At 34.8% G+C, this 23,928-nt stretch overlaps 1 protein-coding gene across 7 annotated transcripts in view; it reads right to left on the reverse strand.

Moving 5' to 3' along the window:
* The window catches only part of Tlk (Tousled-like kinase), a 641,803-nt gene that overhangs the window by 262,906 nt on the left and 354,969 nt on the right, over positions 1–23,928 (reverse strand). For all 7 annotated transcript variants that reach the window (XM_090394231.1, XM_090394230.1, XM_090394235.1 and 4 more), the window contains one exon: positions 19,866–19,941. In XM_090394231.1, the coding sequence (XP_090250357.1) occupies positions 19,866–19,941 (76 nt within the window). The remainder of the gene's footprint in view (positions 1–19,865; positions 19,942–23,928) is intronic.

Below are 23,928 nucleotides of genomic sequence, written 5' to 3' on the forward strand. Positions count from 1 at the left end.
ATAATAGCAAGCAGGAAGCCTTGTCTCTGCCCCTACCATGAATTAAGGGACTTACTTCAACAACGTTGACCCTTGCAGGCCAGCTCTCCAACTGAATGATCTCAGCTGGGCCATCCAGGACCACATGTCTTGCCAAAGCAGGAGCCCAAGTAATACAAGATCATCAGGATCCTCCTTTCTGGATGTCCACAAGTTGAACCACATGACAAACATATCATCAGGTTGTTGGATCTTGTGATGGCTGGCTGGAAGACAGATGAGTAAAAAAGACACAAGAGAAGCAGAGCAAAGAAGAGAAGTAGAGCAAGAATACAGGAAGAAAACTATAAAAAACAAGAAGACTGAAAAGGACCAGGTACCATCACCATCATCTCTACCATAAATACATGCCTCATGTGGAGGAGACCTTCATAGTAATTGTTGCTGCTACTACCAAACGGTGTTAAAAGTTTCAAAGTCCATTGTATGGAGGTGAGGAGATCAGAGTGTAGAGATAATCTGAAATCTCTAGGATATTCTGTAGTGATCCAGGAGTTTGATAGTGTGATTCTAGAGTTTCACTAGTTGGATCTCTTTCAAGATATTCTAAGTAAAGGATTTAACTTTTCTTAATCTCAACAATCAATACATAAAGAACTCTTACTTGGAAAAATAAAAAAGTAATTTCTTTCCTTCCTTCTGAACTACATAATTTACTATGAATGGTATCCATCTTCACAACCATGGATAAAATTCTAGAGATAAGGCAGAACTTCAAGCATTAAAAAATCTACAAAAGAATAATATAATTCTCCTGGCAGATAAAGGAAATTCAACTGTTATCTTAGATGCTGAAGAATACAATAACAAAATGTCAAAATTACTGTATACAGACTTATTCATTTCTTGAAAGAGGTTCAACTCGTGAACTTCAAAATCATACTAACAATCCCCTGTGGACAGCTATGGAATTTCCTAGAGATTTAAGAGTATGTTGACTTCATCCTATCATCCCTCAACTATATGGTATCCCTAAAATGCATAAGGAAAACATTCAACTAAGACTCATTGTGGAAGGTATTGACTCTCCCACATTTAAGCTATCAAAACATTTGACCAAAGTTTTAAAAGGATTAACAGGTTTGACCACATCCTTCATTAAGAATCCTGAACATATCATTTCGATGATTAAAGACATTCATCTTCAAAAACATGAAATTATATCCAGTTTTAATATGATTTCCCTCATTACTAATGTGCCAAAGAAAGAGGAATTAGTTCATTTAAGAAATAAATTATCTAAAAAATTTATGTCTCTCCTGAGCTACTGTATAAATTCAATTTTTTTTATTTAGAAATGCTAATTTAAACACAACTTTGGTTTTGCCATGGACAACTCTTTGTCCCCTGTATTGGAATATATATTTGGAAGCCTCTGAGGAAGAAAGCCATCAATTCCTTTCCATTGAAAGATTATGGAAGTGACAGATCAGTGATATTTTCTTAATTTGGAGCCATGGTCCAGATTCCCTCCAAGAGTTCTTCAACCATCTCAACAACCAACACCCTAGAATACGATTTACTGTTAATTTGGAAGTTAACAGTTCTCTCTTGTTCCTAGATGTCAAAATTACATGCTGTCAGAAAACCTAAAGATCTCTATAGACAGAAAAACCCAAAAACACACATACACACACACCCCAAAAGCTTGGCATCATTTCTACATTAGGTAAATGTGCTTGCTCAGTCATCAGTGAGGAAGAATCAACTAAAGTTTCTTCTAAAAAGCTTTCAGAAGAATGCTTATCATAAGAAGACTACTAATCATTTCTCTTTCATACATCAGCTCTGTTTCACCAAAGTTAATCAAAATTCTCAAAAAATATAAAATATGCACTTCTTTCACTTCTCTAATCAAACTCTGTTCCTTGCTTAGTAGAGCAAAACCAAAACATGACAGCTTAAAATATCCAGGAGTATACTGTATTTGGTGTAACTGTAATGTACCATAATTTGGTCAGACAGAAAAATCTACTGAACTATGCATAGAGGAGAATGTGAGAAACATCACCCATGGTTGAACTAGAGCCACTGCTCTAATCATTCTTAATTCTGCTAACTCTGTTGATGAAAATTCCACCACTCACCAAGTGAATAGAATCTGGTATCTGGAATAAATCAGAAAACATTTTTAGATGTGATAATGGGCTTCAGAGAAGAAATGCTGAATTGAAAGAAAATGTCCTCAATCTGGTCCACCTTAATACTGACCTTAAGCTATAACACCTCTCTGAATGTTACCTGCATAAACATGCTCAATAATACTGTGGGGGGGGGGGGGTCCAGAATGCTTTAAAATATCAGCAATCCATTTCTAACTTAATTTATAGCTGTTGTTCTCTAGTAATGTATATTTTTTGTATTTTTTTTCCCTTTTTCACTTCAATGCTAGATGCTAGGAAAACGAAACTAATCATGCATTCAACAATTTGTTATCACAAAAAAAAGTTTTTCTATATTGTTATCCCTTGGTTTTAGTCTTTTAATTTTTTCCCCCCTTCTTTGTGTGTGTGTGTGTGTGTGTGTGTGTGTGTGTGTGTGTGTGTGTGTGTGTGTGTGTGTGTGTGTGTGTGCGCGCGCACGCGTCATGACTTTCCTTTTCTTCTTTTGAAGGTGAATAATTAAAACTACAATCATATGGGCTGTATTTGGTGAATATTGCAAAAATATCTCGCACTTTTTCTAAAAATTGAGCAGGAAGAATTTATCATAAAATATTATTACTGGAATTGCGTATGTTTAATTTAAATTAAACGTGATTCCAGTAATAATATTTTATGATGAATATGAACAATGATAGGCCTCCAATATCAGAGTTATTATATCTAATATCACAATATTAGAGTCCTAACAAACAGACTAATCGAAGTTGATAATAAAGTAAATGCAGTCATGAAGTACTAATAGTATCTTGCACATCCCTTGAGGATATTATATCAGGAATTTGATTGTTGGATGATTCTCAATCGCAAGGGAGACCCTAGGAACTGAAATATTCTTCAATTATTTTTAAGCTCACATTCTATGCTTGTTCTCTAACTTCTTATTGTGTATTACACAATAACAAGTAAGAGAACAAACATGGACAGTGAACCATCTGTTCACTGTCCTCATCTGCTCATGTTTTAATTTCATCCACAAAGATGGATGAAGTTAAAATAAGTCAGCTACTGGAACAAACTCACTTTCATCATTATTGAAGGTTGATGGTACTTATTTGTGCCTACAATCTCAATTGATTCTATTAAGGAAGAAATAGAGGAGGTTTTTTGAGGTCATTGAAGAGGACAGCCGAAAAAGCTTTTGGAGATCTGAACTAAGGGATAATTTTACACAATGTCCCAACCTTTGTTTTCCAAGATGACAGAGAACCTTCACATGCCTATGAAATCTGTCTTGAAAGACAAGGTGCCAATTTTGAGCACGTAAATACCATACAGAAATTTTCTTTGAAAATTTGGAGAAAAGAACGAAGCTAATAAAATATTAAGAGCCAGTGATTTCTGTTTAGGACATGCACCAGCCATTATAAATACTGATCCAGCATAAAGATATGAATAAATTCACTGGGAGAGAAGACAAGAAATGAGAAAAGAGATACTGACTATGTTACTGTTGACTGTGATGCTGGCATACTCGTTCATGAGACAAAAGAGTACATAGAGGGGGATCTGAAATAGATGATCACCAGTTTTAAGAAGGATAAAAAAGGGTGCCATATAATCCAGAGAGAGAAAAAAAGTAAAACAGATGGTAGTGCTCATGGGAATGAATGATTTCAATGAGATGTGATAATATAAGCATAAAAGAACTGCTGGAAGCAGCAAGAAAGAAAGAGTGAGAGAGAATGAAAATTGTAAACTGATTACTGAGGACTATGATAGCAAAACAATCTGATGCACAGCCTATATAGAAGAAATGGATGAGCATTTTTGGATGTTGTGCTGAGTGAGTTTGATGGTAGAAAATATTTGTATGGTATGGTGGAAGAAGAAAAAATAGTACTGAATAACTACAATGATATATGTTATGGAGTAAATGGGTTTATTAACAAAGAAATATATGTTTGCACGTGATGATGATGTGTACATCCACAACTATTGGTGGAATCATGCTCAAATAAAGATTTAAAGACGATAGATTACGTGCTCGAAATTGGCACCTTGTCTTTCAAGACAGATTTCATAGGCATGTGAAGGTTTTCTGTCATCTTGGAAAACGAAGGTTGGAACATATTATGTAATTTTATCCCTTAGTTCAATAAGCAATAAGGTTTGAAGGAAGGTTGGCCCAATTGGGAATTTTCTCTTTCCTGTCCCCACTCATGCACACTCAAAACGTTTATTGTTGAGCATTATTTTTGTTCATACAGAGTTAGTACAGCAAATAGTCCAAGCCTAGAACGTGTTTGTAAGCAGTTTGTTTGTTGTTTCCGTAAGCATGTCACAAGTAATAGCGTCATTATTTGGGACATGTCATTACATAGCCTGCTGGGGGGGGGGGGGGGCACCATCGGGACTTTAGGAAAACTGTAGCTTCTTCGCTTTGTTTCTCATTTGCGGTTGTGTAGTACTTGTGTGCACGTGTCTTTATCTTAAGTTCCCATAAAGATGGCAACGTGATGTTGCCGAAATATTGGAAAGTATATATTAAAGTTTGATTTAATTTATATTTCTAGTATATGCTGTCAATTCCTTAAGTATTTAATAATAGTGTCATTGTTGCCTTAATCAAGAGGTTCTAATGTATCAGGAGTGTTCTGTTGCAGCGCAAAGGGCATTTGGGATGACCACGAATTGTTGACAAAGATGAGAATCATAGCTATGTGCTGGAGCAAGTGTTAGAGTCTCTGAAATGCACTCAATGCAGAACAGTGGTAAAACTTGGAATGCTGAAGTGGTCACTACAGAGAATCTTTATGGAGCCGAGTGCCTTTTTGTACGTCATTCAGGTGGGTTAATGTTTAACAGCAACAGATTACACTGCACTGTGGGAATACTATGAACGTGTGCTGGCCAATGCATATGATGATCCATCCCTCCTCCATAATGTCTAGTTCTTGGATGAAGTGCATTTCTATCTAAGCATTCATGTAAACAGATGAACCTACAGTTTTCTTGGTTTCTCAAGATCTGAATTTGTCCAAGAGAAACCTCATCATCACTGCATGGTATGCAGCTTCCAGCCATGGCATAATTGGGCCCTACTTCATTAAAGAGATTGGTGTAACCATGACCTTGAATAGCGAGCGCTACATCAATAATGTGTTGGTTCCATTCACTCAGAATTAGCATAGGATACGCCATGGAAAAAACCATTCATTTTATGCACAGGTATTTCAACAGGACTGAGCAACCTGTCTCACATCACATGGTTCTGGAGCCTGTTTATCAGAACACTTCTCTGGGAGGCTTATTTTGTGGGCCAAGGAGACTGCAAATTTCATTTGCAGTCTCCTTGGAAATGGATGATTTGAAAAAGCCAGGAGGTAACTTGTTACATATATATACACAAATGTCAGGATAATCAGGGATTGAGCTCATTTTCTTGGTGAATACACTGTGGCCAAATACACTGTATTAGTGAATCCTGGCTCATAATCAAACATAGTAACTAGAATCAAGTGTAAAGGGTGTTTAGGAATATTTTCAGGAAGGAGAGAACAGATAGGAAGAGGAGATGGGATAACACTACTAATGATATCAGATGATTTGAATATTAGTACAGAAACTCATGTAAGCAATAATGGTAATGATGTCTCATAACAGTGTAACAATGAGTTAGGATATTTGGTGTGAAGTGGAGGCTAACAAGATGAAATATATGGTGGTATCTATGGACTTGGCAGTTCATTTGCTTGGGATGAAGAAATGCATCACCAAATTACCATGCTAAGTGCGTAATCATTATGGGTGACTTCAATTATCCAAACATTGACTAGGTAGCAGAGAAAAACTCTACTATGTAAGAATGAAGGACAATTTACTAAGATATTACAAGAAAAATTTCTCAAGCAGCATGTGAAAGAAAGACCTCTAGATCAAAGAGTGATAGATTTGATCAGCTTCAAAAGGCATTTCAGTTAAGGATGCAACTGTTTTACCACCAGTTGGTGAATAATTATTGCACTGTATTGACCTGGGAAGTAACAAAGTATATCTGCTAATGCTTTTTATTCCCTACAGGGAGTAGGTGAGGCCAATTTTAGCCCTATTTAACTTTAGGAGGCTGATTGGGGGGAGGGGGAGGTAGTTCACTCTCCACTGGTAGCGAATCAGAGATAAATAGCCCAAGACTATCACTAATTACAAACAGCATTCAATGAAGAGAGGTAGACAAGTGGAGCCATCTTGATTGCTAACCCTAATGCTAATGAAGATATTAATGTGTGAAACAGTGCGAGTTCAACAGTTGATTTTCTTGAGTTTCTGGGAGTAAAAACCTACTTGCCCATGCCAGAGATAGACTAACTTGGGAACTAGTTGAAGAAAGGCTTAGAAAAAGTTCCTCTAGTCAGTGACTAGAATCGAACTTGAATGGTCCGTTTTTTGACATTGTGGATGCAAACTCCATTTCCACAGTCCTTTCAGCAAAGTATATGAATGCTGCAATTAGGACAGGTTACATGATGAAGAACTAAAAAGATAGAAATTATGACAACCTGGAGAAGAATATTATGTCTGTTCAGTCAATGATATCAGTTACTGAATGGGAAAGATATCAGCAGCATATGAGAATCCTTCAGAAGATGCTTAAATGATGAAGCATCTGAATGTGCCATAGAGTTTGAATGGAAAGAATATTTGATAATCCCATTGCATAAGGCTGGTGCAAAGAGTGATATGTAATTATTGACATACCAATATCTCTGGAGTGATTGTGAAGATTTCAGATGTGGTAAGAACTCACACATGGAAATTGGTTTGACAAACAAGCTATACTTAGCAAGGAACAGCATGGGTTTATTCAAGGGAGGTCATGCCTGAGCAATTTGCTCACACACTATAATAATGCTAAGGCTGAAATTAATAAAGGTAATGGACACACTGTGATACTACTGGACTCTGCTAAGGCATTTGATAGATATCACATGAAAGGCTGCCACTTAAACTGGAAAATATGGCATTAGAATGTAAGCTAGTGACTTGGATAAGTGGGAAGCTGATGGGTAGATACTGAAACCTGGTATGATTGAATCTAATAGATTTAAGGTGATAAGTGGTGTATGCCACAGATCAAGTCCTTATATGATTTGTTTATCTATACATTAATGAAATTAGAAAGGACCTGACAAGAGATGCTCAAACGTTTGCTGATGATACAAAGATAGGCAGCAAAAATCAGTGATGCTACTAATATTCAGCACTTACAGAATGAGCTGAATGGGCTAGAACTGTGGGCAATTAGTAATAGATGGAAATTCAGTTAGTAAGCATAAAGTGATGCACTCTGGTGTGATGAAATTTCCAATAGCATATTAATAATATTAGTGGAATTAGGCTTGGGAAAACCGATGGAAGGTAGGTAGAGGCAAGGTGTGGTATCCATGAAAGTTAAGTTTGTGTGCAGTTAAGAAAGTAGTGACAACTAGATTATTTTTGCAGAGAGCAATTCTGAAAAAAAAAAAGAAATGCATGTACAAAACATTAAATAGAAATGAGCTAAGCAATTTAAAGGTGAATTGCACATTGAAATACAGTAAAACCCCGAAGTTACGCTGTAGGTGGGACCAACAAAAAGTGCGTAAGTCGAATTCACGTAACTCGGGGTATAATTTTGCATGTAATTTATATAAACAAACATACAATTGGGGCCAAAGGTTTACAAAAACACCTATATTTTTTAAGAAATATAATCATAATTGTAGTTTTTCGTACATAAAAAAAAGAAAGTTATTTCGACATCGATGGCAAAATTTCTTCATAGCAAGTTAATGATTTTTTTATTCCTTGCCTTGTGGCTACAATTCATTCCTCGTTAGAATCTATGTCCTCCAAAATCTGTAAACCTTTCTTTTATGATTGTTCTTACTGTGGACTCCTGTAGATCGAACTTCTTTGCTAGCTCACAAATTTTCATTCCACCTTCAAAATCCTTAATAATGTTGAGTTTTGTTTCCAAAGTCAATGTTTTTCTTTTCTTGCTAGCTGTAGAAGAATCGGACTTCCTTCTTTTGGATGACATATTATTTTTTATGTGATAAAATTTTTATCAAGAACATAACATTAAACAATTGCAAGGTTTGTAGACTATAAAAATCGTGTATGAATGGAGACCGCATGAAACACGTCAGTGCTTGTTCACAGCATGTGCGACACTAGCGAATGCGGCTGGCACCTGAAAGGTACGACTAGTGGTGAGGCGTGAAGCGGGACAGGAATACGTACATATAAGAAACCGCATAACTCCAGATTCACGTAAGTCGGGGTATGACTGTATACGAATATTATTGGATAAGCAATGAAAGTTTGAAAACATGAACCAAAAATTAGAAATGCAAGCAGAAGAATCTGAGGAAAACGCTGGCTGACGCAAGCAGGAAGGCATGGTGAAGTTGTCTACAATGACAGAAAAATTAGAGTTTCTGCAGATTCAAGAAATTTAGAGGAATTCCAGCAGAAGAAAGACTCAAGACTCATTCCCTTAGAATATACAGAGAAAGATGCAACACAGCTAAGTTATGTAAAAGCAGCTAAACAAAACTCATGAGAAGTAAGAATATAAATATCATGAAAGTGGTGTTCAGAAGGCTATTGAAAAAAAAAAAAGTTAGAAATGGAGGTATGGTAAGAGAATATAGTAAAAAGGAATCAGAGATGGTAATGATGATGATATGAAAACTGAAGATAAGGAAAATTATTCTGGAAAGGAATGGTATCCCAGAGATAAAGAGCTATTAGGAAGACCAAAGTGATGGTGGAGGATGAGATTAAACAGAAATGGCTGGAACTCAGTAGTGCAGAAAAGCACCAGATAGAGTATCATGGCCAACATTGGAGTGGCCTTCATTTACGAGTGCTCAGAAAATGTGTACTGCAGTTGATGATGATAATGACTTTTAAAAAACTGATACATCAGAGTTAGAGAACAATAACAGAAAATATACAAAAGGATTGTAGTCAGGAGCACATGTCAAGACTTGAACTAGAAAACACAAAGTCACCTAGAGTGAACCATATTTGTGTATTGTTACCACTGATTCTGATTATAAGAAGTGCAATGGAGGTAAGAGGCCATGGAGATAAACTTTGCTGTATAAATACTGCTATCAATTGGGATTTGGTTGGCGATAGTAATGTCAAGAAACACAGCGCATGGCCAACACAGGTCTCAGATTTGAATCATCAGTGTAGATTGGGCAAGAAATTAGAGCGGACCACTCTGCTCTGTTGCATTCAACAATTGCAGATAGACAGACGATGGAGTATGAGACTTCTGTAGGTGACAAAGTAAGAAGTTGCAAGTAATTTTCTCAACACTCATGTCAACAACTTCCATAATCTCTTTAACAAGCATACCAGAAGGATGTTATGGCAGTCTGACATGTGATATTGAGCCTCCCAACAGAGAGAAAAGAGACTAGTCCATGTAATATGCTCTGGAAGAGAATTTATTTTTAGGGCATAGTTAAGAGACAGCTATTTCCACTTAAGTGATAGAGGTGGTTCATTTTCTTCAACATAAAGACTCTGTGTGTGAATGGCACCAGAAGCTACCTGCATACCATGATGGCAGATGGGGTTCAACCATAGCAGGCTATTCTGCCTAACAGAGCCATAGACTTAAGACTCATAATCCAGCTTTGAATGTATAAGCACATGATAAAGACAAAGCAGCGAAGATTGATCTGCACTACATTCAGTACAGAAGAGAGTGTAAAGAAGACCAATTCTCTCTTGCACTTTTCTCTTAGTTAATGAATAAAGGAATGTAAGATTTCTGTCAACGATGGGTGTCAAGAAAACATGGCTTCTGTTGCTATTGCTTGGTCAAGTTGTCCTTCAATTACTTTACAAGAGTGATAAATAGTGAACACAGTGAGCATTGCCTACAGTGACTGAATTTACTCTGATAACAAGGAGAATTACACTTAAAATAGAGCCTTGAAGAACACGCTGATCTTGATAATATGACTGAGATATCATACTTCCCACATGCACTTGGAAGACTAGTCTACACAGAAAGTTTTTAATAGATACAGGAAGGTGTCCTCTGAGACCTAGGTTATAGAGGTCTGTTAAATATGCCATATCTGACAGCTGGTCAGAGAAATAGGTTTATAACTGTTTGTGTTTGATCTTTTCCTGGTTTTGACTTATACCAAAAATCTGGAAACTTTTCCCTGGGAAAGTATTCTGTTGTATATTAAGAAAAGGAGATCCATAGAAGATGACAGATGTCATCAGAACCTACTGTGCTGGGGTGAGACAGAAATGCTCCTTTTAGTTCCTCCTTAATATATGGCTAATTATATGGCTCAAGCCCATTGAGAAAAATTTAGCCACTGTTTCTCTTGTTGTTCTTTCAATATCAGACATTCAGGATGATGTGAAGCTGTGTTTAACTCAAAGTGTCTGCAATAGCTTTGGAATCAGCAACAACATCCATTATGTCTATGGTAGACAAACAATGTGTTCTGTGTGCTTTGGCCTGAGCACATTTAAAACCTGGCAAGTTTGATGTGGTGGAGCATCTATGAAATATACTCCATGCTCTGGCTTGATGTTTATGGCTACCTGGCACTCTGAGTTCCACCAAGGCTTTGGATAGAGTGGAAATCGAGATGATGTTTTTGGAATTGAATGTTGCTACCTGGACAATGTAGTCTGTTACTACTTTACTGTTTCATTGATAGTTGTTTCACTGTATAAGCATGAAATTTTGCAAGATGTGACAAAGTATTCCAATCAACCTGTCCCATTTTTCATTTGGATACATGGTTCATCTGAAGATACTGTGCAAATAACAGGAAAAAAATTGTTAAAATTTTTCTTAGATGTCTATGACATCCTAAGTGAGAAGTGGAAAAATGGCAGGGGAGCAGATTATAAGATCTACTGCAGAATATGAGCAGTAGAGGTATATAAAGAAAGCATCAAATCTGTTATTCAAAATGGAGAGGTCATTATTGTCAAGGATTCGTCATTTGTGTTGGCACTACCACACAAAGTTGTGCCCATTAAAGTCACCCATAAGAAGCATGGGTTGGGTAGTTACAAGATAAGGTTATAAGGATTGATTTCAGTCTCAGACACTTGCCAGATAAAGGTTATCAGGATTGATTTAATTTAATTCAGCACCTAGTGGTAAATAAATTGAATATACACCTAAACCTCTTTTTATGCGAATTTTTTTTACGCGAATTCGGAGTTATGCGAATTGGGATATCAAAAATAATTTTTTTTATGCGATTTTTATTCACTTTTACACGACCAATGTAAAGTCTAAGTTAGGAAAAAATTCATAATTAAAGAAAATTCTGAGAATTTTGTAGAATTGCATTCTCGTTTCAATTAAGAAAATTCTAAATTCTAGAAAATTCTGAGATTTTATTTTATTTTATTTTTTTTGCATTCTCGTTTCAATTAAGAAAATTCTAAATTCTTACGAATTTTTTATTGGGAATTCCCCGAATTACATAACTGACTACTGTGCATAAAAAAGCAATTCTTAGGAGTTTGAATTTGGTGTTTGAGTAGACAACACAGTTACTGCATTTTTTGTATTTGTTTTTTTTTAAGTGAAATCAAAATAAAAATCACGTTATAAAATTAATAATTTTGCCAAGAAATAATAAATGGTAAGCTGCATGTAATGTTCAAACTTTAATTTCATTAACTGAAGATTTTAATCCAGCCCACACATGATGTCGCCGATAAAAAAAAAAAAAAAAAAAAAAAAAAAAAAAAAAAAAAAAAAGGAAAACCATTTCCTTGGATATAAAAATTCAATTTTTAGATCATCTTCAAACTGGGGAAGGTGCGACGGCTGTGGGTAAGCATTTTGGAGTCAGTGAATCAACTGTCAAATCTATAAAGAAAAATGAAGAGTCTATTAGAAATGCAGTATGTTCTAGTACAAAATCGAAATTGAAATTGAAACAGAAAAATGAAATTGCATGAATTTCATGCACGCAATGGTTGGCTGGCTAAGTTTATTAAAAGACATGCTCTTCATGATATAAAAATTAAAGGTGAAACGGCTTCTGCTAATGAAACAGCTGCTAAAGCATTTCCACAAAAACTTGCTAAAATAATTGAAGATGGAGGTTACACTCGTGAACAAGTTTGGAATATGGATGAAACCGACCTTTTCTGGAAAAAAAAATGCCAAACAGAACTTACGTATCAAAAATGCAAAAACTGTTGGTGAGTTCAAAGCAGCAAAGGATCGCATAACACTCCTACTTTGTTCAAATGCTTTAGGAGATCGGATGTTAAAACCACTGCTCATAAATCGATCATTAAGACCATGGCCAATGAAAGGCGTAGATTTTCAAAAATTGCCAGTTCACTGGATGGCCAACAAAAAAGCTTGGGTGACCACTGATATTTTCACTGAGTGGTTCCACAAATATTTTGTGCCAGAGGTTAGATGTTATTTTGAATGACAAGGGTCTCGAATTTAAAGCGCTTTTGATTCTTGATAATGCACTCGGTCATCCTGCCATAGAACACCCAAATGTGAATTTTTTTTTTTTCTGCCGCCCAATACCACATCATTGCTACAACCTCTAGATCAGGGTATAATTGCGCCTTTAAAACATATTATGTCAGACAAACATTTCAGTATGTTTTAAACAAGCTAAATGATGATGAAACACTGTCAGTTATGGATGTGTGGAAAAAATTTTCAATTATGGATTGTATTGATCAGGTTCGATTATCGTTATCTGAATTGAGACCAGATAAGACCAGACCTTACTTCGGCAGATATCGAAGAATTGTTAATTGATAAACCCTCTTAGCAAAGACGAAATAGTGGAGATTGTTTCTGAGACTCCTGAAAGTGAAGAAGTTAATGATAACGATCAAGATAATCCTACTTTTACTGCTGATATTATTAAAGGAGGTCTTTAAACTGGCCAGTAATTTAGGCAATTATTTTGCCTGACATGATCCAAATGAAGAACGTGCTGGGAAGTTTTCACGTGAGCTTAAGTTGTTAATGTCTTCATACAGAGAATTATATCGCGACTTATCTAAAGCATCAACACAGTGATTAATAACTGAGTTCATGCCAAAAACTACTGAAACAACCAGTGGTACTTTTGTTCAAGACATGACAAGAAGAATTCCACAAGTTGGGGCAGAAGTCGATGACGATAATATCATATCTAGTAGTTCTAGTGATATTACAGTCTCACGAAAACAAAAGCTTTTGCGTTTATTGTCAGAAACTGATAGCGAATAACATAATTTTTTTATAGAATCATTAGCAAACAATTGAAATATGTTTTTTTAAAGTTATTAAAATTCTTTATATGTATGTGTGCTCTCCATGAAATGTAAATAAAAATCTTATGATCCTAATTGAATTTAAAGTTTGTTTTTTTCATTATTTTGCTTATATTTCAGGTTTGGAACCAATCTTCACTTTTTCTATGGAGTCAGTAGTTCTTTTTACGTGAATTCTATTTATGCATAATTTTTAGGAACGTATCTATCGCATAAATAGAGGTTTAGGTGTACTGTAATAAGAAATCCCACAGATAGTCAAAGTGCTACTACTTCCAAAGCAATATTAAGGTGGATATGATAGAAAAAGGAGTATGACTGCCCACTAAGATAGCTACTCTACACTGAGCAGGACCATCTCCAGTTCTATTGTTGTGTGCAACAGGAAATTCCTTTAAGGTAGGGTTCTCACTAGTTTCAAATATGTTTCCTGCACACAAAAATAGTGTTCCTGCAACAAAATCTCGATATCACTGATATTCTGGGAAACCCAACACAGTTTCGTTGTAAAAATTTTCCTGTTGTATTTTGTCTTTGTAGACTTATCTGATTTCCTGGAGGTTAAGGACTTACATTTGTCAGGTTTTATATTTTTCGATTGATTTTGTGAAGTATGGACAGACAGTGTTCATCTCTTCTTCTGAAAAAATATTCAATACATTATCTGATGTGTCAGGATCATTTAGCAAGTTTAATTTACTTTCAGTGGATACTGAAGTATCCGTTTTTTTCTGTGGGGGGTATCTGGTGGTTTATCTTTAATCCATCCTTGCTATAATTTTTTTTTACAAGTGCGTTGTCATTCAATGGAACCATTTTTGGAGTTGTTTCTGGAGTGAAACTGTAGGTCATGCAACTGATGCACTCCACAGAGAAGCACTCACAATCATAAAGTTTAGGTATAGTGAAATTATCAGATGGTGGAATAGATGTACAAGTCATTACATCCAGCTATGATATATTTTGTTCTGTTTTAATCTTTTGTATTTGTTTTCCATCTTTCGATTTCTGACATGCACAGGAGTAAGCTGGATGATCTCCCATATAACTGAGACATTTAGTTTTCTCTACAGAGTATGATTTGTTATGATGCTCTTTACTACCACATCAGGCACAGGTTGTAGAACCATGATAGGTAGTTTGGGCATATCCATATTTCTGACATTTAAAGCATCTTAATGGATTAGGAATGTACAGTCTAGCAGGACAGTTGGGATACCATGCTTCTGCAGATGACTATCCCAATGCATCTGATATCAGACCATTCTGTCACTCTATGAAAATTTAGTATTTTATGAGGTGTTATTACTGTGATTGGGATTGCACCAAATGATGTTCTCTCTGTAGTTTTTCAGAATGTTGCTGACATGATGTTTCTACTAGGATGTCACCAGAATATAGTTTCTTAATTGTTTCGGGACATCCTGTCTGCCTTTGAAACCCTTTTGAATAAAGAAGGGTGCCATTTTCCCTATTGGCTTTTCACCTGTTGCATGAATATTACAAAAATTGGTACATTCATACTGATATAGCAACTTTTGTTTCTTTTCCCTGTTATCAAATGATGTATGGTATCAATACTTGGCTGGAATCTTTTTAGGACCAATGAAACATCTGTGGATGAAGAATTCGTGCTCGAGATTTTTCATTTGGTGCCAGAGCTCCTTACCCACTATGGAGTCACACATAGATGCCCACTGTCCAGCAAGCAATTACGGTGTTTGAGAGTGGAATACCAGGGTTACTCCAGATGCTATACCACAGCAAGCCCTGCCCAATAGCCAATTCATCCTGACTGGACTATCCAAGACTGCCTATCTTGCTGAAGCAGAGACCAAAGTAGTGCAAGACTACCCTTTTTTTTGGATGTACATGGCTTACAAAGCATGGCAAATACAATGGCAGAGCGGTGGATTACAACAATGGTGGTCGGGGAGAAAGAATAATAAAATAAAAAAAAATAAAAAAATTGGAAAAGTAGAGTGAAGAATATTGGGAAGAAAAGCAAAGAAAAGAGGAAGAATGAAAAGGGCCGGTACCATCAGTAGTAAGTCCCCTCCACCACAAACAGGTGACCCACAGGAAGGGGCCATAAAAAGGTGTAATGAAGTGGGGGGGGGGGGTAAAACTGAATATGAGAATTACAGAGAAATTTCCTTAATGAACCTTCTGGATAAGATTTTTGAAAGCATATTTGGAAAGATGCTAAAAAAATTGCAGAAGATCAAATTTAGATCAAACAAACTGTCAGGATCATATTTTTTCCATACTTCATATAGTCATGAAATCATGGTGGAAATATTGCAAGTATATGTAGTCAAGTTTTGTAAACGTGGAAAAGGCATATGGTAAGGTGTGAAGTGTAAAGCCATTCAAAACCTGAAAATTATATGAAGTAAATCGAACATTATACAGAGTAATATATAGTCAATACTAAATTAGTCAATACGACGCTTAAGCTGTAAATCAGGTGTTAGAATTGAAGGAGATATAGGAAGATGATGTAAAATCAGGTAAGACAAGGATGCATGTATCTACATTTTTATTCAATGTGCAAATAGACCTATATTATGAAAATAATTGACATGAACTGGAGATATTCAACTCAGATCCTCACTTTATGCACATTATGTTATAATCCTAAATACATTCGGTACCAGTTTTCAGAACTCTATCTAAATTGGATAACTGTTATAACAAGTTTAGTATTGTAATCAGAGAATCAAGACACAAAAACTATACAAAAATACAGGCACCTGGTAAACACAAACTACATTTTTAAAAATCCCATAGAATGAGTTAAATACTTCTTGATATTTAGGCACAATTTTTAGTAAAGATGATATTTGGAAACAAATAATAGAATAAATAAAGCTAGTACATATTAAGAGTCAAAGATGATTGAAGTAGAGCTCTCATAGTACCCATATATAAAAAAGGAAATAAAATTGAATGTGAGAATTAAAGCGGTATTTCCCTAAGATTTATGCAAGTATACTTGAGAAACGGTTGAGAAGTATTGTACAAGGGAAGCTTGGTGAAAAACAATCTGGATTCAGGCTAAATAGAGGCTGTCAGGATCAGATTTTCACTTTATGACAAATAGTTGAGAAATCATGGGAATATAACAAAGATCTGTATTTAAATTTTATAGATCTATCAAAGGCATATATGACAAGGTGGCAAGAGAAAAGATATTCAAAATGCTACAGTTGTATGGTGTCAATGGGGCATTATATCAAGCAATACTTAGTCTTTATTTGAGTTGTAAGTGAGCAGTTAGAATTGAAGGAAGTACAGGAAGTACAAAAATTGTGGAGTATCTGATAAGTTTCATTCAGATAAACCACAATTTTATTAGGTGACATATATTACTTACATAAAACTTGTATATTAAGCAATAAAACGAACTGGAAAGAAATAGTATTAATAAAACATATATTTTTCCCCATTCTGTTTTACAGTAATGTAAACATTTTCCTTTAATACTCATTTGTGGAATTTAAGTTAGTATTATAATTAAATTCACTTATTTTTCTCTCCATAAAATGAATTAATGTTATGTAACTGAATTTATAAACTGTTCTTGTTAACATGAACTGTAACTTTAATTTGTGTTATAAATGTTTGCTAATTTCAATAACATTGCCTAATGGCAGAAGAAGGCAAACTACCGCCATGGGCAACTGTGAAAATATACATATTAAGCAATAAAACGAACTGGAAAGAAATAGTATTAATAAAACGTATATTTTTCCCCATTCTGTTTTACAGTAATATAAACATTTTCCTTTAATACTCATTTGTGGAATTTAAGTTAGTATTATAATTAAATTCACTTATTTTTCTCTCCATAAAATGAATTAATGTTATGTAACTGAATTTATAAAATGTTCTTGTTAATATGAACTGTAACTTTAATTTGTGTTATAAATGTTTGCTAATTTCAATAACATTGCCTAATGGCAGAAGAAGGCAAACTACTGCCATGGGCAACTGTGAAAATATACATAGTTCAAGTGATGAGCTGTAGTTCTGTAGTTTTTGTTCTAAGGAGTAACAGCAGCTTGAGTTTGGAGAGTAAGTTCCAGCAAATAAACAGACAAATCTGTTTGTTTATTATAACCTTGCATTTGTTCCTGTCAACTGATGAAATGAAGACAGAACATTTTATCTCTAGCTTAAACTTCTGTGTTTCTTCTAAAAAGTGTTTCTTGTGCTAGTGAGTGTATTACAGAATACTGAAGACAAGAAGAAAACTAATTATTCCATTAACGATAGGAAATGAATACACGTAATGAAGATTGTGTTTAGAGAACTGTATGGCAAAAAGTTTAACGTATATGTTATTGTAAACACCCGTGAAAAGTTTTTCAATGGTCATTTGAGCCAGTGAAAAATTTGAAAGTGTTAAAAATTTCCTAAACTGGAACTAATCGTATTAAAATACAGTTTTTTGTTTCTTTTAATGCTTCAGAGGATTTGTAAAGTAATGTGTTGTGTTTCCTTTGTTTTGTTTATTGTTGGAATTTTTAATTCCTGAATAGAAATTTTAAGTGAGCTAGTGAGAGAGATAATGTGTAATCAAAATTAATAAATGGCGCAGCTGATATGACAAGTTTAAATATTTAAGAGTAGATAGCATTCTTACATTTAATTATCTGAATTTTCTTCCAATTTTATTTAATGTGAAACTTATTTCATGAATTTTGTGATGGCTCATGAAAATGTAGTTGATTTGGCTCCATATCTTGAAAATGAAAAAATTTCAAAACTTACAAATTTGGAAAGATTAATTCACACCTTTAGTGGTGAACATCAGGAAAATGTTTAGGCTTCTGAAAACTGTTGAAACAGTGAGGTCTCTTGGTAAAGGGTCAAATATTCCATTGTTATTTATTCTGAAAGCAAAATTACAAGGAAAAGCTAAGAGTTTGCTGACAGTCCCAGAACAGTGAGACAGGCTGTTTATTATGCACGCCTTTAAATCTCTACCATTGTTTTGTTTATTTGTTGGAATTTTTAATTCCCGAATTTAAATTTCAAGCAGGTAAGTGTGAGAGAGAATGTGTAATCTCTTACAATTTTCTTAGTGTAAATAAATTTAGGTTTGTTAGAGTTATTTAATTGAATATTATTTCTTTTGTATTACAATTTCTCTCTTGTCTTATTTTAGAGATAAAAATAAGCGAATGTAATATATGAGTTCTAATGTTTGGTGGAAAATTAGTATTGCTTTCGAGGCAGATGAACATACTGGAAGAAAATCAGAGTTACTTAAATGATACCTGTGGTACAAACCTAACCTGGAAATAACCTATGGTTTTAAATAAGTTCAGGAAAATAAACCATAGATCAGTCAAACTACACAAATGGTTTACTGATCTTTTAAATATTAACACCTCCATACAGCACCATCTCAACTACTGTGCACAGATCTGGTCAGCTGGGTTCCTTGGAGATGTAGAAGAGGTAGTGTAAGGATCCAGAGGCAGGTGTATGGGATGTTCTTTATGAGGACAGATTAAAGATTTGTGGGGTACAGAAATTGATACATAGGAGGAAAAGGGGCCAGGATATGATAGAGACACATAAGTTACTTAAAGGTTGTTATAGGATTGACACAGATAAAATTTTTCAGTACATGACTAGTGTGGAGAGTAACAGGAGTCATCCCTAGAAATTAAAAAAAAAAAAAATTAATTAGCAGGGACATGAGGGCTAGATATTTTTGCTTGGAGGGTGGTGAATGAGTGAAATGGGTTACCAGTCAGTTATGAGTGCTGAGTCAGTGAATGAGTTCAAAGCAAAATATGACAGATATTATGCAAAGGAAGGTTAGTATATGGTTTTTGGAATGTTAGTGGATCTTTTGCAATGAGTCTACAGACTACATAGAGGCACTAATAATAATAATAATAATAATAATAATAATAATAATAATAATATATCATTATTATTATTATTTTGAATGGTATGCTAATAAAAGTCACTTAAAGATTGTTATTGCAAAATGTACTTTTTTTTCTTTTATAATTTTCTTGCTTTACTTATTCATTTTGATATACTAATCATTACAGGTTTCCAATACATTTATCTCATGATGTACAGATCACTACAGAGGTGTGTGTGTGTCAAAATATACAATTCCTTTGGTGTGTGGAAATCCCCAATTTTTCCAGCTGTATACAACACTGAGCAACAACATACTTAACTGAAATTCATGTACCAGCTTGGAGATAAGGAGACAGAGAGCCAAAGAGGATGCTATGATTAGTAATTAACTCAACAGTTATATAATTTTGCAATGTCCATATATCTGCTGGTAAACATTTATTAGAGTGTGATAGTTTTTTTTTTATAATTTACCTCCTTGTCCATCATCTTTCCGTTTCCTTTTCCTATCTGCTGTTGGAGTTCTGTGTTGTGGATACTTTTCAGGAGACTGAAAAAAAAAATAAATAAATAAAATAAAAACATAATGCTCATTAAAAGATGTACTGAGATACAGAAAAATAAACCACATTCTTTTTGAATTAAGAGAAAAATATGAATATTTCAAATGAACTAACAATTTTGGATTAAACAATGTACCAATCAATAAAATTCCACTATGGTGTCCATATTCATAATGGCAAAAGTCAAAAGTATAAATAATTGACATATCCAGTTTCATGATCAATTTACAATCATAACAGTGCTTGAACGATAATGTTTTATATTATAAAAATTATTCTTTGCTGCAAAGTTAAAAAATTTAATGATGCATAAACAGATATTGACTTTTTTTTAATGTTCCAGCAGAAGTAAACTGCATATATGGCATTTATTTTTGTATGAATTTACCTAACCAGAAGTCCATCACATTTCAATTAAAAGTTGTTTGCAAACAAGCTTATGACTCTTGAAATATCCATAGTATATATTACAAATATGTGCTACTATAACTTTCTGGAGGAGGAGGGGAGGGATTCAAAGGAAAACAATTTAAACAACACAGTGTTTAAATCAGAATTGATACCTAATTATTATATAAAGTAGGATACCAGTAAACTCATTACTTTTCAAAACACCCCCCCCCCCCAATCAAACTTTAATTCAAATTATTCAAACAATAAATGTAACACATATTCTCCATTACTGAACAGCATTATAACATTATCTCTCAAAAATACTGCTGTCTATCAAGATCACATAATTCATAATGCTTTCTGTTACATTCAGTAACAGCCAGTAATTCAACATTTGTTTCATCCATCCATAAGCATTGATGCATTTGCAATGCTAAACATAACAGCATGAATATCATTCCAGTAAAATAAAAGAAATCATTAATGGTACATGTACATTTATATATATATATATAAAAAATGGCTCTCAAGATACCATGAAATAGTCGGACTACACTACTGACCAATAATTATCTTATGTAAGATTGTTTGTTTCCTGTCCACAAAAGGTTGTAAACCTTTAATACATTATTACTATGGACATTCTAAGGGATTAATTTATCACTTTATTATTATTATTATTATTTATATCTTTCATTTATTTTTTGGTCTGGAAACCTCACATGGAATGACACCATACAAGGAACTGTTCAAGTCACTTGAAGTCTCCAATACATTGTGCAATGAAATTCATCTCCGGTCAAAGATTGCAAATATCCATGACCACAGTGAGATTTGAACCTGCAGCTTGTTGGTTGGAAAACAGGTAAAATTAACCACTTGGCCAAGGCTGGTAAATGCTACATCAGTGAAATAAGTTGCAAAATATTGAAAAATTCCTATTCAATATTAAAAGCACCAATTTCCAAAGACCTACAAATCAAATGTCAATCAGTATAGCAGAATTAGTAACTGTGGTCTTTGCAACGGACCAGGCAGATTTGGCTTGCTCGATAGTCTTTTGGCCTCTATTGTGTGTCTTCCTTGTGGCCTGGGATAGTTGCTGGAGTTTTGGTTTCAAGCCACTTGTAACATGCAGAATGTTTTGCATACTTGTTGGAAAACTAAAGTTTAGACAGTGAGACTGAATGTTTGGGTACAATACAGAAATAAAGACATTAAAGACTTCCTCTCACTCCTGGGAAAGGAAGCAGAGTAGAGATCATGCGAGTAATCCCATTTGGCACTACTGTAATGCCAAACGAAATGAGAGAGAGTGGCTGGCTAAATGTTCTGCAGGAGAGGAGACTTAGAGAAGGTTATAGTCTGAATTACCAAAAGGTGAGCAAAATCTACAATGTATGTCAGAGAACTGGTTAAGAAGAAATCAAGAGCAGTGGTGAAGTGGATTATCTGGTATTGTGCTTGAGTAAGTGGTCAAATTTGTGAAAGACAGTAACCAACAGTGAATATATCAACTTCAAAATATTTCTGCCATGACCTCAATCATCACCATCAATAGTCATCTTCTTTGTTACTTACAGGCCAGTTAATCTATGACCACTAGTATGGATTCAACCAATACAGGTCCATACCATACCATGTTAAGAGGTTGAGAAACCTATGCTGTTGCTTTTGATATTTCCTGACCATTTTATTATTTTATGGCATGGAGCATGTTCATGAACTTCCATGCTTTGGTCTTGAATTCACCATCTGTAACTGCCAGCTTTGTGTTGAAACACAGCATGCAATGGTGGATGCTTTCTCTCTTTGAACTTTACCAATGCAGGAATAACAGCGCGTTAAAAGCTGTTACAAAGCTCCTGACAGTGTGGAGATTTCTTTTTTTTAATTTTATTTTATTTAATGAATGTTTTCTTAGATTAACTCATATAACTGATATATTTTTAGTATATTATTGTAGTAACTTGTGCAGTATCTAAAGCACAAATTAAGGTTTTTACTACTGAGAAGAACTTTTGTCGAGATATGCAGAAACATTGCTGCAGCGATGATAAGAATATAACCAAGGAAAATATGACACTGGAGATATCACGATTAAAAGAAATTATTAAAAATCAACCAGAGAACTAGGAAAAAATGAATAAAAATGTTTAATGAAACTTAGGATAAGAAAAAGGATCAGAACAAGAAGAGGCAAGGTAAGTCAATTAAAATCTAAGCAAAAAAAAAAAAAGGTGATATGGTACGGTGATTCAATCATAAAATTTGCACTTGCTGAGAAACTCACTACTTCTAGAGGTAGGGAAAAAAAATTAAAAGAGATGGTAGTTCTTGTTGGAACTAATAATTTAAGTAGCAATACATATAGTACATGAAATAGAGAGGATATGAAATATCTATTGGAAGAAGTGAGAAAGAAATGTTAGAGTAAAAACTGCAGGTTTTGCTGCCCAGATACAACACCACCACCAAATTAAAAGGAAGGTTGGAGGCACGTGGCACGCTAAGTGGCTATAATGTTAAAAATTGAGTACTATGCTGAGATAAGGTTTTTCACCAAAGAAGGGCTTTCTCCAAGTGCTATCAAACAGTGATTGGATGGTGTTTATGGGGGAACTGCTTCTTCATATTCCACCATGAAGGAATGGGCTAAACATTTCTACCTATGAAGAGAGAGAGAGCATCGAAGATGATCCTCGTGATGGCTGGCCTATGGAAGTGATGACTGAGGAAAATGCCTCTCTGTTGAGTAAGAACTGCTCAATGATAGGTGGCTGAAGCTGAAAGAAATCTCAGAAAGCTTGGGGCTCATGTGAAACTTCATCATGAGAAGTTTCACATGATGAAGGTCAGTGCAAGGGGGGGTTGCCCCGACTTCTTTTTTCAATTTAGAAGAAGCATCGCGTGACCTGTTCCTGCTGTGAATCCATTCATTCAGATGAAACCATTGTCCTTTATTATGATCCTCTTTCTAAAAGGGAATCCATGGAGCAGCACAAACAAGGCGAAGCACCACTGAGAAAAGCCACGGTCACTCAGTCCACCAAGAAGCATGGCAACAATCTTTTGAGATTGCCAGGGAATTCTCTTGACTGACTTCAAGGAAAGGAATATCACAGAATAAAGGAATATTCTGTGAATGCAGAATATTATCCTTCACTCCTGCACAAATTGCACACCATAAAGTATTATAGAAGAGATGAGGAATACTGAGTCATGATGTTCGCCAGTTTCACGACAATGCTCCAGTCCATAAGGTTATTGTTGTGAAGGGCTGTGGCTTCCAGGAGCTTGAACACCCACCCTACAGCCTAGATCTAGCACCTAATGACTACTACCACTACTACTACCTCTTCTCAAAACTGAAGAAAAACTTTCGAGGAAGAAAATTTACAGATGACGAGGTGAAAGATGCAGTTTAAGGCCATTTTGCAGACAAGACTATTTTTCCAAGGGCATAAAAACGTTAATTCAAAGATGTGAAAAGTGACACAGTTGTCTTCTTTCTATCACTTCTAATATTTACAAATATCTGGTCAATGAATAAAACCAAGAAAAAGCTCAAGTTTTAATAA

The sequence above is a fragment of the Typopeltis vanoorti genome, chromosome 6 (genome assembly GCF_054136105.1).
Source record: "Typopeltis vanoorti isolate ZY-2024b chromosome 6, IOZ_Tvanoo_1.0, whole genome shotgun sequence".
Taxonomy (NCBI): domain Eukaryota; kingdom Metazoa; phylum Arthropoda; class Arachnida; order Uropygi; family Thelyphonidae; genus Typopeltis; species Typopeltis vanoorti.